This window comes from Bombus vosnesenskii, unplaced genomic scaffold (assembly GCF_011952255.1).
Source record: "Bombus vosnesenskii isolate JDL3184/JDL3185 unplaced genomic scaffold, Bvos_JDL3184-5_v1.1 scf7180000016281, whole genome shotgun sequence".
In the NCBI taxonomy this organism is placed as follows: Eukaryota; Metazoa; Arthropoda; class Insecta; order Hymenoptera; family Apidae; genus Bombus; species Bombus vosnesenskii.
Genome location: NW_022884350.1, coordinates 1140220 through 1156113, shown reverse-complemented (window position 1 = coordinate 1156113; position 15894 = coordinate 1140220). Strand labels below are relative to the sequence as shown.

General features: G+C 31.3%; 1 protein-coding gene across 5 annotated transcripts in view; it reads left to right on the top strand.

Annotated features, from left to right (window-relative positions):
- LOC117242945 (myc box-dependent-interacting protein 1) overlaps positions 1-15894 on the top strand; it is a 151502-nt gene that overhangs the window by 115463 nt on the left and 20145 nt on the right. For all 5 annotated transcript variants that reach the window (XM_033510014.1, XM_033510016.1, XM_033510015.1 and 2 more), the window contains one exon: positions 12285-12420. In XM_033510014.1, the coding sequence (XP_033365905.1) occupies positions 12285-12420 (136 nt within the window). The remainder of the gene's footprint in view (positions 1-12284; positions 12421-15894) is intronic.

Here is a 15894-nt window from a genome sequence, read left to right as displayed (position 1 = left end):
AAACTTTTCTTTGTCGCATCTTCAGTTTTGTGTTACATCGTAACATGAAATTATGTAAAGGATTCTTGTCAGTTTTTATTTCAATATTATGACAAATCTAAAAATAGAATTGACTTTATAATTATTCATGGCATTTATTAATTTATTGTATGTATATATTTGTTTAAATTTGTTCTCACGAACAAGAAATAAACCTGATTTACAAGTCCGAGTCTAACGTTTGAACTATCACTTTTGCAAAATCATTTATTTTTATTAATCATTTCTTCATAAGACACATCATATAAATCATGTGGCTATATCGAACGAGATTCGTGCAGCTTAAAAATTAGAACCGTAAAACCACGTTACGCCAGGTAACCGATACAAATTATAAAATACTTCATTTCATAGAGAAATTAGTATCTCAGTGTATCTTAGTGGTATGATAAAATGCATTTCGCTGTTTAACAATTGATATTTCTCCAAAAGCTATTGAGAATATGTTTTCAGAGAAGACGATACTTTAAAAAATGTTTAATTTCGAAAAAAAAAAAAAAGAAGAAAGCAAAGCAACGTTATTACGTCGATGATCAACCAGTTAGTAGTTTTTGACGAGTATAGTCGTCATGATGAAATAGCAATATTTTACGTTATGACGAGCCCTGTTACTAATAACATTAAAAAATAAAACATTGCCATTTCGTTACAGCTTAATTCTGTATTATAACAGCTACATATAGTCTGTGTTTGATCGCTTGCATTTTGCGATACATTTTACGTAAACGCTTTTCAAGCAGGTCGCAACAGCTAACTGGTTGAACATTAAATTTCACTTTGCCCAGTACAATAGAAGAAAAGTACCTGAACTTTATACACGATTTATAAAATACGATAAAATGTTGTTAATATGTTGAAAGAAAACTAATTAATAGCCTACTTTTATATCATTCGAAGTTAAAAAGGTACCACTCATATGAATCACACATTACTCATCTAACTTTATTTAATTTTAAATAAAAGCTCTGAAGATTTTATTTCGCAAATTATTAAAAAATAGTCTCGCGAGATATAACGACTTTTCTTGATGTGATACTTTTTAGAAAACTCATCTTTGCATTTTCAAATATTGATTAATATTAATTTAATAAGTAGAAAATTATAATTTGTTAAAGATATAAAATGAAACATTGCTTCCACGCTTCGTTATGGAAATATCTGGTTTAAAAATTCGTTTTAGATATCTTTTGCATTTAAATATTCTATTTCATAAATATATTTCGACGGAAGAAGCTTGATAAGCAGCAAATTATAATCTGCCAAGAATCTATGTATATTCTACCAATGTTTCTATTTTATTTACCTAACAAAAATATTTCTCTTATCAGTCTGCATTTAACTTGATTGCAAATGATTCGTAACTGATGCGACGTAAAACACGTTCCGACTGATCGGCGGTATAAAACGAGACATACAGTGCCTCCATGCCTCGTTACAGAAATATCTGGTTTAGACATTCGCCTTAAATATACTTTACATTTAAATCTTTCATTTCATAAATATAATCTGACACGTGGAGTTCGATAAACAGCAAATTATAATTTGTCAAAAATCTATCTATCTATTTATGTAATGGAAATATTTCTTTAATCCTTATACTTTACATTTAAATATTCTATTCTGTAAATATATTACGACACGAGGAGTTCAATAAACAGCAAATTATAATTTGTCAAAAATCCAGCTATCTATATACATGATAAAAATATTTTTTTAATCTTTATATATTTAAATTTTTACATTTAAATATTCACTTTTGTAAATATAATCCAACACGAGGAATTCTATAAACAGCAAATTATAATTTGTCAAAAATCTATCTATCTACCTACATGATAAAAATATTTCTTTAATCTTTATATTTTACATTTAAATATTCAATTCTATAAATATAATCTAACATGTGGAGTTTCATAAACAGCAAATTATAATTTGTCAAAAATCTATCTATTTACCTACATGATAAAAATATTTCTTTAATGTTTATACATTTAAATTTTTACATTTAAATATTCACTTTCATAAATATAATCCAACACGAGGAATTCTATAAACAGCAAATTATAATTTGTCAAAAATCTATCTATCTACTTATGTAATGGAAATATTTCTTTAATCCTTATACTTTACATTTAAATATTCTATTCTGTAAATATATTACGACACGAGGAGTTCAATAAACAGCAAATTATAATTTGTCAAAAATCCAGCTATCTATATACATGATAAAAATATTTTTTTAATCTTTATATATTTAAATTTTTACATTTAAATATTCGCTTTTGTAAATATAATCCAACACGAGGAATTCTATAAACAGCAAATTATAATTTGTCAAAAATCCAGCCATCTATATACATGATAAAAATATTTTTTTAATCTTTATATATTTAAATTTTTACATTTAAATATTCGCTTTTGTAAATATAATCCAACACGAGGAATTCTATAAACAGCAAATTATAATTTGTCAAAAATCCAGCCATCTATATACATGATAAAAATATTTTTTTAATCTTTATATATTTAAATTTTTACATTTAAATATTCACTTTTGTAAATATAATCCAACACGAGGAATTCTATAAACAGCAAATTTGTCAAAAATCCAGCTATCTATATACATGATAAAAATATTTTTTTAATCTTTATATATTTAAGTTTTTACATTTAAATATTCACTTTTGTAAATATAATCCAACACGAGGAATTCTATAAACAGCAAATTATAATTTGTCAAAAATCCAGCTATCTATATACGTGATAAAAATATTTTTTTAATCTTTATATATTTAAATTTTTACATTTAAATATTCAATTCTGTAAATATATTCCGACACGTGGAGTTCCATAAACAGCAAATTATAACTTCTGAAAAATCTATCTATTTACCCATCTAATAAAAAATATTTCTCTAATCAATCGAAGTGTAACGTCGTCGCTAATGACCCGTAACCGAAGCGACGTAAAACACGTATTAAAAAAAGCAATGTTCCGATTGATCGGCGATATAAAACGAGGCAGAATAGCATCGTTACAGAAATATCTGACGTTCGTTTGAAATATGTATGTAGTCTCGGTTCGCAAGCCCAACCAAATCGCACGACCAGTCTGCCCATGTTGGTACGTTTCTGGCGAATTTGTTTTTATTTTATTTCCACTTCGCCTGAAATTCGCCAGTGCTCTATTCTGCTGGTTAAATTCACGGGGAATAATCGTGTAGCATAATCGTACGCTATTTGATGTGCTTGAATTTATAAATAGCGTCGGAGGGGTTCGTTGGATACTAACGTTGTGAGTATAGCACCTATACGTAGATACGTATCGTCAGTCGTCGGTTATCAAAATTGTGACGTCGTAAACGCGAATGCATCTCATTATGCCGTAATTGTTATGGATAAGATTAAATTTAATGGACCCGCTTTACGGTTACTTTCATTAAGTGATACGGACTATAATCGGTAGCCTGTTTTATGTGCGTATGTACTTTCCAAGCAATTAGCGCAATTTCAGAGCAATTTGTAGATTCCCACAAATCGCAAGATTATTATAGTGACTGAAGCTGAAAATTGTCAAATTTAGATTCGTATTAGATTATCGCAAAAGTGTCTTTCTTTTACAAACGTGCTTTTTGCAACGATGTGTCTTTACACAAACATGAAATGAAACAAAAGGTTATGAAAACATGAAAAAAGAAGTCGAAAATATAGAATAACAATTTTTTTTTAATTTTTTTTTTTTTTTTGAAATTTTTCCACCGAGACAACGATCTACAATGAGATCCGTTATAACGTACTGCACGCGTACCGAGCGAAAATTCAAAGTCGATTTTCTCGAAAACGAAGCCTCAAACGAAAAATTTTTATTGTATATTTTCGACTTCTTTTTTCGCGTAGAATCTGTATAATGTATAATTATATTATTATATTAGGTCATCCCATAAGTTCGTGCCGTTTTTCGAGCGGTTATATATGTTATTTTTTTTAAACACCTATGAATCGTTGTCTTAGGTATTTTCAGAACATTTGACGTTTCTTGAACTGTCAAACTTCGTGATTTTTCAACAAGATCCCGAATTTTATCTTCGTCTGTCTGAGGAGGACGCCCGGAGCGTTCCTCGTCTTCTAAACAGAAATTCCCAGCTCTAAAACGTTGGAACCACTTCCTACAGGTGCCAGATGAAAGCGCATTTTCTCCGTAAACAGCACATATGTTTTTCGTGGCAATTGTTGCAGAACTTCCTTTCCGAAATTCGTATAACACGAGATGTCGAAAATGGATACGCATTTCACTCGTGATTTTTTACTGTTAGAAGTCACTGTGTTCGCTATATTACGATCTTATACCCACGAAAATCTGCTCTAGCCTGTTCTCGATCAGCCAAGCTCAAGTGCATTGGTCCCTTATCGCCGTATGTTTATAAATCGACACATGAAATATATACACAAAAGTCGGCACGAACTTATAGGATGACCTAATATTATTATTATTATATTACATTAATATAATTATATATAATTATGGTCTTTAATGGTCTAATTATTATATAATTATATTATTATATATTATATTAATATAATTATATAATTGTGGACTTTAACTTAACAGAAGAAAATGGACCATACGTAATTCAATAAAATAACGTGGAATAAAAAATTTCCTTATGAAACGAAAGAAAGTTTTGCCACAACCTAATTGCATTGTATTATACAAAGTGACTCGAGAAAGTGGAAAAAGTCACATCTTGTTGTTGATTAAAGTTAAAAGACGTATTAGAGAAAAGGTATCAATGATATATAATTCTCTTTCTTTTCTTTTCTTTTCTGACAGTTTCGCTTGTTTCCTAAGCGTAACGACGCAACTTTAAAATAGAAATGCGTATCTTTTCACGTACACCGATTATTCCAAATATTCTGTGTGTGAAAGTATCAGAATGTTTGTGTCGGAGAATAATTTTTTTTTTTGATCTGTTATAAGAAAATGACGATAAAGAAACATCATTACATAAGGTACAATTCTGTGTATTTCTGTGTAAATAATATACCCATTTATATTTGGTATATTATTTATATATTTATTTATATATCTATATATTTATATTTGGTATATTTTGGAGAAACTGGAAAAAGTCATATATTGTTTTTGGTTACATTTGAAAGAAATATTAGAGGAAAAGATTGACGATATACGATAGCATATCTTTCTTACAGCTTCACATTTTTCATCGGTGCAACGACGTAACTAAATACTACAGATATGTTTTTTAAGATAGAAATGCGTATGTTTCTACGTATCTTTATCTGTTTTAAAGTCGTTTATATTTTCTAATCTCGTTTATATTTTTTCTGTTATAAAAAAAGAATAACGATAAAGAAAATTACACAAGGTACAAGTTTATGTGATTTGTAAATAATGTACCATTGGTGCACATTGGAAAAAATTGGTAGAAATTATATTTTTGTTTTGGTTAAAATTAAAAGAAACGTCAAAGAGAAGATTTGAGTGGTATAGGTTAACATATTTTTCTTTTATTACTTTACATTCTTTATCGGTGCAACGATATTAAAAAAATGCAGAAAAATACAGATATATTTCTTAAAGTACAAATTCATATCTTTCATGCACACCGATTATTCGAAATATTCTGTGTGCGAAAGTATTGGTTGTTATATTATTTGTATCTGTGAATAATTTTGTTTATCTCTTATTGAAAAAGTAACACGATGATATAATAAATAAAACAGCAGAATAGCATAATAAACGAGCTTCATTGCACAACTTTGGGTAATCGTATAAAGTTTGTATAAACTTTGTATAATTTTTAAATAACGTAATCACTGGTATACGCATCTTCTGTAATTTAATTTATAGTACGTTTTTCAAGAAATTGTTTAGAATTTATTTCTCATGTCGTGTTCGAAACGCTCGAGTTCTCGCGAATCTGACGTTTCTTTGACGTTTAGTTGTTTGCCAAATGTATTGAGATGCTGCAGTAGTCTCGCGTAAATAGTTTTTTTTTTTGAGTATTTCGTGGCTTGCTACTTGACCAAAGTTTAAAGATTACGATGTGAATACTGGTTTTAAGCCTAAAATTAGCGCAAAAAATGATGCCACTGACATACTACGTACCGTGGTTGGTTAATACGACGAATGATCGCCTAATCAAATAATTTGATAATCTGTGCGAAGTGTGTCCTAATAAATATCTCGTAGCTTCTGTGTTCCATGTGAAATTCGTTTCAAATCTCACAGACAGAATCGCGTTTCGTTTACTCTCGTCGCAGTTAGTGAAATTACAAAATGCGTCGCGCTATCACACAAGAAGTTTCTACGAGTGCTCGAACGCTTTCTTCAATCGCTGTGTATATAAATTTAAAAAACAGGCGGAGTATTGTCGAGCACAAAAATACAGAAAACAGAGAAATTAGAAAATTACAGTAGAATGGAAAAGTCTTATCTCTCGCAAATCGAGAACATCGGAAACGATGTTGACTTTATAATAGAAACAAGTTGCAAAAACAAGCGGAGCCTGTGTCGAACACAAAAATACAGAAAACAGAGAATTTAGAAAATTATAGTAGAATGGAAAAGTCTTATCTCTCGCAAATCGAGAAACAATGTTGACTTTATAATGGAAACAAGTTTAAAATAAAAACAAGTTGCAATAACAAGCGGAGCCTGTGTCGAACACAAAAATACAGAAAACAGAGAATTTAGAAAATTACAATAGAATGAAAAAATCTTATCTTTCGCAAATCTAGAACATCGGAAACGATGTTGACTTTATAATAGAAACAAGTTGCAATAACAAGCGGAGCTCGTGTCGAACACAAAAATACAGAAAACAGAGAATTTAGAAAATTACAGTAGAATGAAAAAATCTTATCTTTCGTAAATCGAGAGCATCGGAAACGATGTCGACTTTATAATAGAAACAAGTTGCAAAAACAAGCAGAGCCTGTGTCGAACACAAAAATACAAAAAACAGAGAATTTAGAAAATTACGGTAGAATGGAAAAGTCTTATCTCTCGCAAATCGAGAAACAATGTTGACTTTATAATGGAAACAAGTTTAAAATAAAAACAAGTTGCAATAACAAGCGGAGCCTGTGTCGAACACAAAAATACAGAAAACAGAGAATTTAGAAAATTACAATAGAATGAAAAAATCTTATCTTTCGCAAATCGAGAACATCGGAAACGATGTTGACTTTATAATAGAAACAAGTTGCAATAACAAGCGGAGCTCGTGTCGAACACAAAAATACAGAAAACAGAGAATTTAGAAAATTAATAGAATGGAAAGTCTTATCTCTCGCAAATCGAGAAACAATGTTGACTTTATAATGGAAACAAAGTTTAAAATGGAAACAAGCAATAACAAGCGGAGCCGTGTCGAACACAAAAATACAGAAAACAGAGAATTTAGAAAATTACAGTAGAATGGAAAAATCTTATCTTTCGCAAATCGAGAACATCGGAAACGATGTTGACTTTATAATAGAAACAAGTTGCAAAAACAAGCGGAGCCTATGTCGAACACAAAAATACAGAAAACAGAGAATTTAGAAAATTACAATAGAATGAAAAAATCTTATCTCTCGCAAATCGAGAAACAATGTTGACTTTATAATGGAAACAAGTTGCAATAACAAGCGGAGCCTGTGTCGAACACAAAAATACAGAAAACAGAGAATTTAGAAAATTACAATAGAATGAAAAAATCTTATCTTTCGCAAATCGAGAACATCGGAAACGATGTTGACTTTATAATAGAAACAAGTTGCAATAACAAGCGGAGCTCGTGTCGAACACAAAAATACAGAAAACAGAGAATTTAGAAAATTACAGTAGAATGGAAAAATCTTATCTCTCGCAAATCGAGAAACAATGTTGACTTTATAATGGAAACAAGTTGCAAAAACAAGCGGAGCCTATGTCGAACACAAAAATACAGAAAACAGAGAATTTAGAAAATTACAATAGAATGAAAAAATCTTATCTCTCGCAAATCGAGAAACAATGTTGACTTTATAATGGAAACAAGTTGCAATAACAAGCGGAGCCCGTGTCGAACAGAAAAATACAGAAAACAGAGAATTTAGAAAATTACGGTAGAATGGAAAAGTCTTATCTCTCGCAAATCGAGAAACAATGTTGACTTTATAATGGAAACAAGTTGCAAAAACAAGCGGAGCCTGTGTCGAACACAAAAATACAGAAAACAGAGAATTTAGAAAATTACAGTAGAATGAAAAAATCTTATCTTTCGCAAATCGAGAGCATCGGAAACGATGTCGACTTTATAATAGAAACAAGTTGCAAAAACAAGCGGAGCCTGTGTCGAACACAAAAATACAAAAAACAGAGAATTTAGAAAATTACAGTAGAATGAAAAAATCTTGTCTTTCGCAAATCGAGAACATCGGAAACGATGTTGACTTTATAATAGAAACAAGTTTAAAATGGAAACAAGTTGCAATAACAAGCGGAGCCTGTGTCGAACACAAAAATACAGAAAACAGAGAATTTAGAAAATTACAGTAGAATGGAAAAATCTTATCTTTCGCAAATCGAGAACATCGGAAACGATGTTGACTTTATAATAGAAACAAGTTGCAATAACAAGCGGAGCTCGTGTCGAACACAAAAATACAGAAAACAGAGAATTTAGAAAATTACAGTAGAATGGAAAAATCTTATCTCTCGCAAATCGAGAAACAATGTTGACTTTATAATGGAAACAAGTTGCAAAAACAAGCGGAGCCTATGTCGAACACAAAAATACAGAAAACAGAGAATTTAGAAAATTACAATAGAATGAAAAAATCTTATCTTTCGCAAATCGAGAACATCGGAAACGATGTTGACTTTATAATAGAAACAAGTTGCAATAACAAGCGGAGCCTGTGTCGAACACAAAAATACAGAAAACAGAGAATTTAGAAAATTACAGTAGAATGAAAAAATCTTGTCTTTCGCAAATCGAGAACATCGGAAACGATGTTGACTTTATAATAGAAACAAGTTTAAAATGGAAACAAGTTGCAATAACAAGAGGAGCCTGTGTCGAACACAAAAATACAGAAAACAGAGAATTTCGAAAATTACAGTAGAATGAAAAAATCTTATCTCTCGCAAATCGAGAACACCGAGAAAGATGTTAAGTTTACAATAGAAACAAGTACACGTTGATCCATCGCGTTACCTGTTATACTATTTTATACAATTTATACAATTTAATTATATTTACTATAGTAAGAAAAAATTGCACCTGCCGTCTGCGATTTAAAAATCTCCGTGTAACCGGCAATTTACAAAATACATGTACGTTAAAGTATTTTCTTGCGAAAAAATTTCTTTACCGTTAAACGTTACAGATATTAGGCTACATAGCAAACACTAGATACTAAGCTATACGCGCGTAACGCGTAAGACAATTTCACGACAAACGCTTGTTAAAAGAAAGAAATACATTTTTTATTGATCGTTCGGTATTTTCCGTTCGCGCTGCATATTATTCATACTCGACAGATAGCACAGTATAACAGTCGGTGCATAATTAATACGCGTTCTGGAGGACTGGCGCGGTCACGAAACGTTTGTTTGCCCGATACCACTGTCGTGTTTTATTCTTCGTATTCGCTTCCACCAAATCATCCTGCAGCTCTAACGTCTAACGTGACTTTCAATTCGTTTGAAAATACGAGCTGCCATTCATCTTTGTTCAGCATTAAGCGTAATAGACGCTAAATTGCAGCAGCCTCGCAATTACCTTGTCACTCGTACCCTACACACTGCGCGATCCATTGGCGTTCATGAAGATTCGTATTGAAGCGAGCCGTGATAAGGGGATCTTTATGAAGATGCAGCGAATTACTCGTGAACCGTTTCAAATTCGCCATCAAAGTCGGCCTCGATTCAAATTTCCTCCGCGAGGCGAGCCATCGCCATCGCCGATGTTTCTTCGACACTGTACGACGCATTGGCGTTCTGTTGTTTTATGAATTTCACGAGGTACGATCGTCTGCTTGGCAGACCTGTGACAAACGTCGAGTCTGGGCAGAATATTTGTACGCAGAGTGCGATAACGTTGTTATTCGCAGCTTTCGAAATGGCACGCGTACGAGGAAGATGTACGATGTTCGTTCATCGTTCGAGTCCCAGGGGTCTTTGAAAAAACAGGGTCGAAAAATGCCGAGCAACGCGACAGCGTTTGTGTTAACACTAGAACTACCGATAGTTAACACGAAGCTGTTTCTATCAAAACCAGTCAAAATGATAAAAAATACGTAATAATGGAATATTTTTATATTTATTGATTTATTACTTTCTTACAGAAGCAATTACATGTTATGTAGTGTATTTTTGGTATTATTAATCCATCTGGGACAATGCTGCCTAAACGAGGGTTGACACATTTATAAAATTGTAGAGCCAGTCATTTTGACTGCTGTGGTATTTCTAGTGTTAGCATTTAGAATTTTCCTGATAACTGATATCGTCATATTGAATGATACGCAGTAAAAATTTTCAAAACGCGTGGCAAGTTGTACAAAACGAGGAAACTGGTTAATTGGGGTTCGATAAACAGATTGCAGCATCCTTTTACACTTTGACAAGTACCAGTCATTTTTACTAGTATCGGTATAAGTAGCCTTGGTACAAAATTATTTTCAGTTTGAATACATAACAAACAAAATAAAATTCGTTATATTACTCATTTAGTTATCGTCGCGAAAGTCATTACATCATTGCGGAAAGAAATATAACACGAAGTAGGAATTTTAAAATAAAATTGTAAAACCAGTCAATTTGACTGGTGTGGTAGTTTCAATTTTAATCGACTGCGAAGAGAAACAAGCTATATAAACTATATCGTTATATATGCGTATTATTAATTTATAAATAATTCAAGTTTGTTCGATAAAAATTATTGAGAAGATAACAATGAAATAGAAAATACCGTCAGTCGTCTGTAGCCTTCAAATGTACTGCGACTTTTCCACACGAAATCTAAACAGCGCAATAGCGCTCGTCATACTTGTTATTTTTATGAAATACGTTTATATTGTTATATATGCGTATTATTAGTTTATAAGTAATTCAAGTTTGTTCAATAAAAATGATTGAGAAGATAACAATGAAATAGAAAATACCGTCAGTCGTCTGTAGCGTTCAAATGTACTGCGACTTTTCCACACAAAATCTAAACAGCGCTCAAACGGTTAAAGACGAAGAAGAACGTAATTGGTAAAAACGAATGAGAGAAAGTACGGAAGAAGGAAACTGGATGCAAGACGAAATTCTTGCGTTCGTATCCTTCTCGTTTCCTCGCGTATACCGAATTAAGGGAGTGTCCTGAATTAGAATGTTCTAAAACAGCGTCTTTGTTGTGATTTTTTTAGAAGGGAAAGAAAGAAATGAAGTTATTGAATTTTGAGGTGTGGTTATATATATATTTAACGAATACAAAAAAATTTTTTTTAAAGTAAAAACGAAATTATAACAGATTTCTAAGCCTATTTCATGGGCTGCAGTTTTCAATCGGCGTGAAAGTTCCAACTCGTAATTCTTGGCCGAAACAAAAAACCAAAAAAGGATTAAATTATTATGTATTTTTCTTCTGGGTGAACTAAACAACGGCAGAAAAAAAGTTTATTTAAATAATTGTACCTTAAAGTTTATTTTTTTTTTAAGAACACTTTTTTTTAAACTCACCAAAAGCTTTAATTTCACATTTTTTTCTGACGTTGTTTAGTTCACCCAGAAGAAAAATATATAATAATTTAATCCTTTTTTGGTTCTTTGTTTCCGTCTAGAATCACGAGGTGGATGTTTCCCGCCGATTGAAAACTGCAGACGCCCGTGAAATAGGCTTAGAAATCTGTTATAACTTTCTTTTTACTTTAAAAGAAATTTTTTTGTATTCTTTAAATATACATAAAACTATACCTCAAAATTCAACAACTTCATTTCTTTCTTTCCCTTCTAAAAAAAATCACAGAAAGACGCTGTTTTAGAACATTCTAATTCAGGACAACCCCTTAAAATGAAACCAACTATCCTACGCGCCATGGTTTATTATATATAGCAACTTAAAACAATTATTGCCATTGTTCTGAGATGTCTTCAATTGTATTTTGTATATATTTTTCGCGATTATGGAAAGTCAGCGGGCGACGACTAAAACGATGCGTGAAGAGTTTAGCGTTTGTGGTACAAATTGTTCTTTCTCGTTGCAGTTTCTTCAGAATTTGGGCAAAGTGGATAGGACCGCGGATGACATATTCGACGAACATCTGCAGAACTTCATGAGACAGCAAAATGCCGCGAACAGATTGCAAAAAGAGTTCAACAATTACATCAGGTGTGTTCGAGGTAAGTCGATCGAAGATAAATCAAATTAAAACACCTATTCTATGATTTATATGAACATACGACAATACAAGTTAAACAAACGACAATATTTTAAATCTGTTAACATCAGTTTGTATGGAAGAGGATGCTTGTTAAATTCGAGTAAAAATTGCGACAAACAATTAACGATAGATGCACACTGCGTTCGATGACCAAAATATCGAAGCAATTGCGTTCTTTTTTTGAAAAACTTCAGTCGTCGTTATTTTATGCACGCGTGAAATATTGCCTATATTGTAGTTACGCATCTGCTGTGAACTGCAGCAGGCAGTAAAACCGATAAACCAAACATTTGCAGCAAATGCGTACACAAATTATCAGATCTGCGCGAGAAGCGAGCCGTGACCTTGGTTTTCTCTGACCCAGTCCGGCTCGTTCAAACCTACCGTCTTAATGATAATCTGTCGAACAGGTACATTTTTAACTTTGTAAATCTGCAGAGAATTGAAGCACTGCTATTCCTGCAGCTACGAAATGTGAATTTTGTAGATCGTTACATCGATATATATATATCATATATAGCTCAGCTGACAAGAGAAACTCTAGTTGGTCATCATTTTTCATTATAGTCTACAAATTGATGTTTAGTAATCGATATAAAATTGCTTTCATTTTAATACAATGATATAATAATGCTATATTATGGTGCAACGATAGGTGAATGAAATTAGAGTTAGAGAATACAAATACATCGCATGGTTAATGGAGATATTAATTATTATACATTGTTGCTATGATATTAAATATACTTACGATTACAATGTTACGATATACGGGGTGGTTGGTAACTGATGGTAGAAGTGGAAAGGGGGTGATTCTACACGAAAAAAGAAGTCGAAAATATAGAATAAAATTTTTTTTCTAATTTTTCCATCGAGACAACGATCTAAAGTGAGATCCGTTATAACGAGACGCGATAAAGTGGACGCGTACCGAGCCAAAATTCAAAGTCGATTTTCTCGAAAACAAAGCCTCAAACGAAAAATGTTTATTCTATATTTTCGACTTCTTTTTTTGCGTAGAATCACCCTCTTTCCGCTTGTACCACCAGTTACCAACCACCCTGTGTAATGATTATGTGATTAATGCATAGATTACGGTTGTAATACCAATGAGTCCGATTTTCTGCTATATTTAATTACGTATTATTTATTAACGTATATGAAAAATGATCGCTGTTATAGTTTTATAGTACAGTTTTCTAAAATAAATAAATAAACTATTATAATAAATAAACTAATATTAAATATACTTTTATACGATTACAATGTTACAATATATAATGATTATGTGATTAATGCATAGATTACGGTTGTAATACCAATGAGTCCGATTTTCCGCTATATTTAATTACGTATTATTTCTTAACGTATATGAAAAATGATCGCTGTTATAGTTTTATAGTACGGTTCTCTAAAATAAATAAATAAACTATGATATTAAATATACTTTTATACGATTACAATGTTACAATATATAATGATTATGCGATTAATACATAAATTACGGTTGTAATACCAATGAGTCCGATTTTCCGCTATATTTAATTACGTATTATTTATTAACGTATATGAAAAATGATCGCTGTTATAGTTTTATAGTACGGTTCTCTAAAATAAATTAATTTATTCCGTTGATCTTTCATTTCACGAAACGTAATAACTCAATAGAGGTCCATTTATCTAAACGAAATTTTATTTAACGCCTGATTGACCCAAATTTTGTCGGTTGATTCGTTCGAGTTTGAACCTGAACTGCTATTATACGAAGGAAAAATAGTAGCGGGGATAATTGGCGAGTTCCTATTATATGAACTGTAATTATGTAAACTGTTTGTCCGCCGACAAGTTCAGATAAAGTTGCAGTTCTACCGCAAGGACAGAATGCAGTCACTTGGTTCAAAAAATACCGACAAAGTAAAAGTCGAGTTGAGATTGTTCAAGAAATGTCAAAGTACTTTTGCAGAATAAATTCTGCATAATTTTCTGCTGAAAAATAAATCGTCGAAGGATTCTCTTTTGAATCATGCTTATCGAAGTAATCGTTCATGGCCTTGATTCGCGTCGAAGCTTGCATTACAAGTTACTCGAAATAGCATAACCGGTGAACTAGATTCCGCAGCAATACGTGAACCACTTTTCCTATAGCGAATATAAATCAGTTTCGATTAACTCAAAACTGGTATTACGAAAGTCTTTGACGTGTTTCTAAATGCTGACTCATAATCGTAAAACACTGTCGCTGGATGTTATCGTGGAAGTCTGACGCGCATACTACGTGCTTACGTTTATTATTTTATTTTTCATTTACAACGAACAGATGTTAAGTGCTGGGAAACGTATCTATGTGCTACTCTTGCTAAGAGTCTCAGTAAATATTTGAAAGTACAGTTGTAATGCAGTTGTAACTTCACTTTTTCAACGAATTTTTTTTTTTTTTGTAACTAATAATGTAGAAGTATGGATTGCTATACAATGAAGTTTGAAAAACTATAGGTTTTTTCCATAGAACATTGAATTTCATTCGTAAGAGAATCGCCATGTTGCAAGTTGCACACCGTGTTCCAGTGGTTCCAAAAAGATTGTAGCAATCCAACAGTCTTGCTAAAAATTATTTTGAAATTTGAAAGATAATATGTGCGATAAATAATATCCCATCCCAAGCTCATAAAGATTAACATAATCCCTGTCCCAGTTGATAATTATATGCATACTTTTAAACATGATTGATAGCGATGGTAGACTGAAATTGAGCAAAATGATTCAAAAGAGGCGTTAAAAAATATCTCCATATTCTATTCATTTTAAAGTGACTAAGCAGAAAAGCATGTGATATATACTTTTCTTATATATAGGATTAATAGCAATGGTAAACTGAAATTGAGCAAAATGGTTCAAAAGGAACATTAAAAGATATCTCTATATTCTATCCATTTTAAAATAACCAAACAGAAAAGCATATAATATATACTTTTCTTATATATATGATTGATAGTGATGGTAGACTGAAATTTAGCAAAATGATTAAAGAGAGACATTAAAAAATATCTCTATATTCTATTCATTTTAAAGTAACTAAAAAGAAAAGCATATAATATATACTTTTCTTATATATATGATTGATAGCAATGGTAAACTGAAATTGAGCAAATGGTTCAAAAGGAACATTAAAAAATATCTCTATATTCTATTCACTTTAAAGTAACTAAAAAGAAAAGCATATAATATATACTTTTCTTACATATATAATTGATAGTGATGGTAGACTGAAATTTAGCAAAATGATTAAAGAGAGACATTAAAAAGTATCTCTATATTCTATTCATTTTAAAATAACTAAACAGAAAAGCATGTGATATATACTTCTCTTATATATAAGAAAAAGAAATATTATATAAGGAGAATTATATATGAATTTTATTATATATACCTTTAT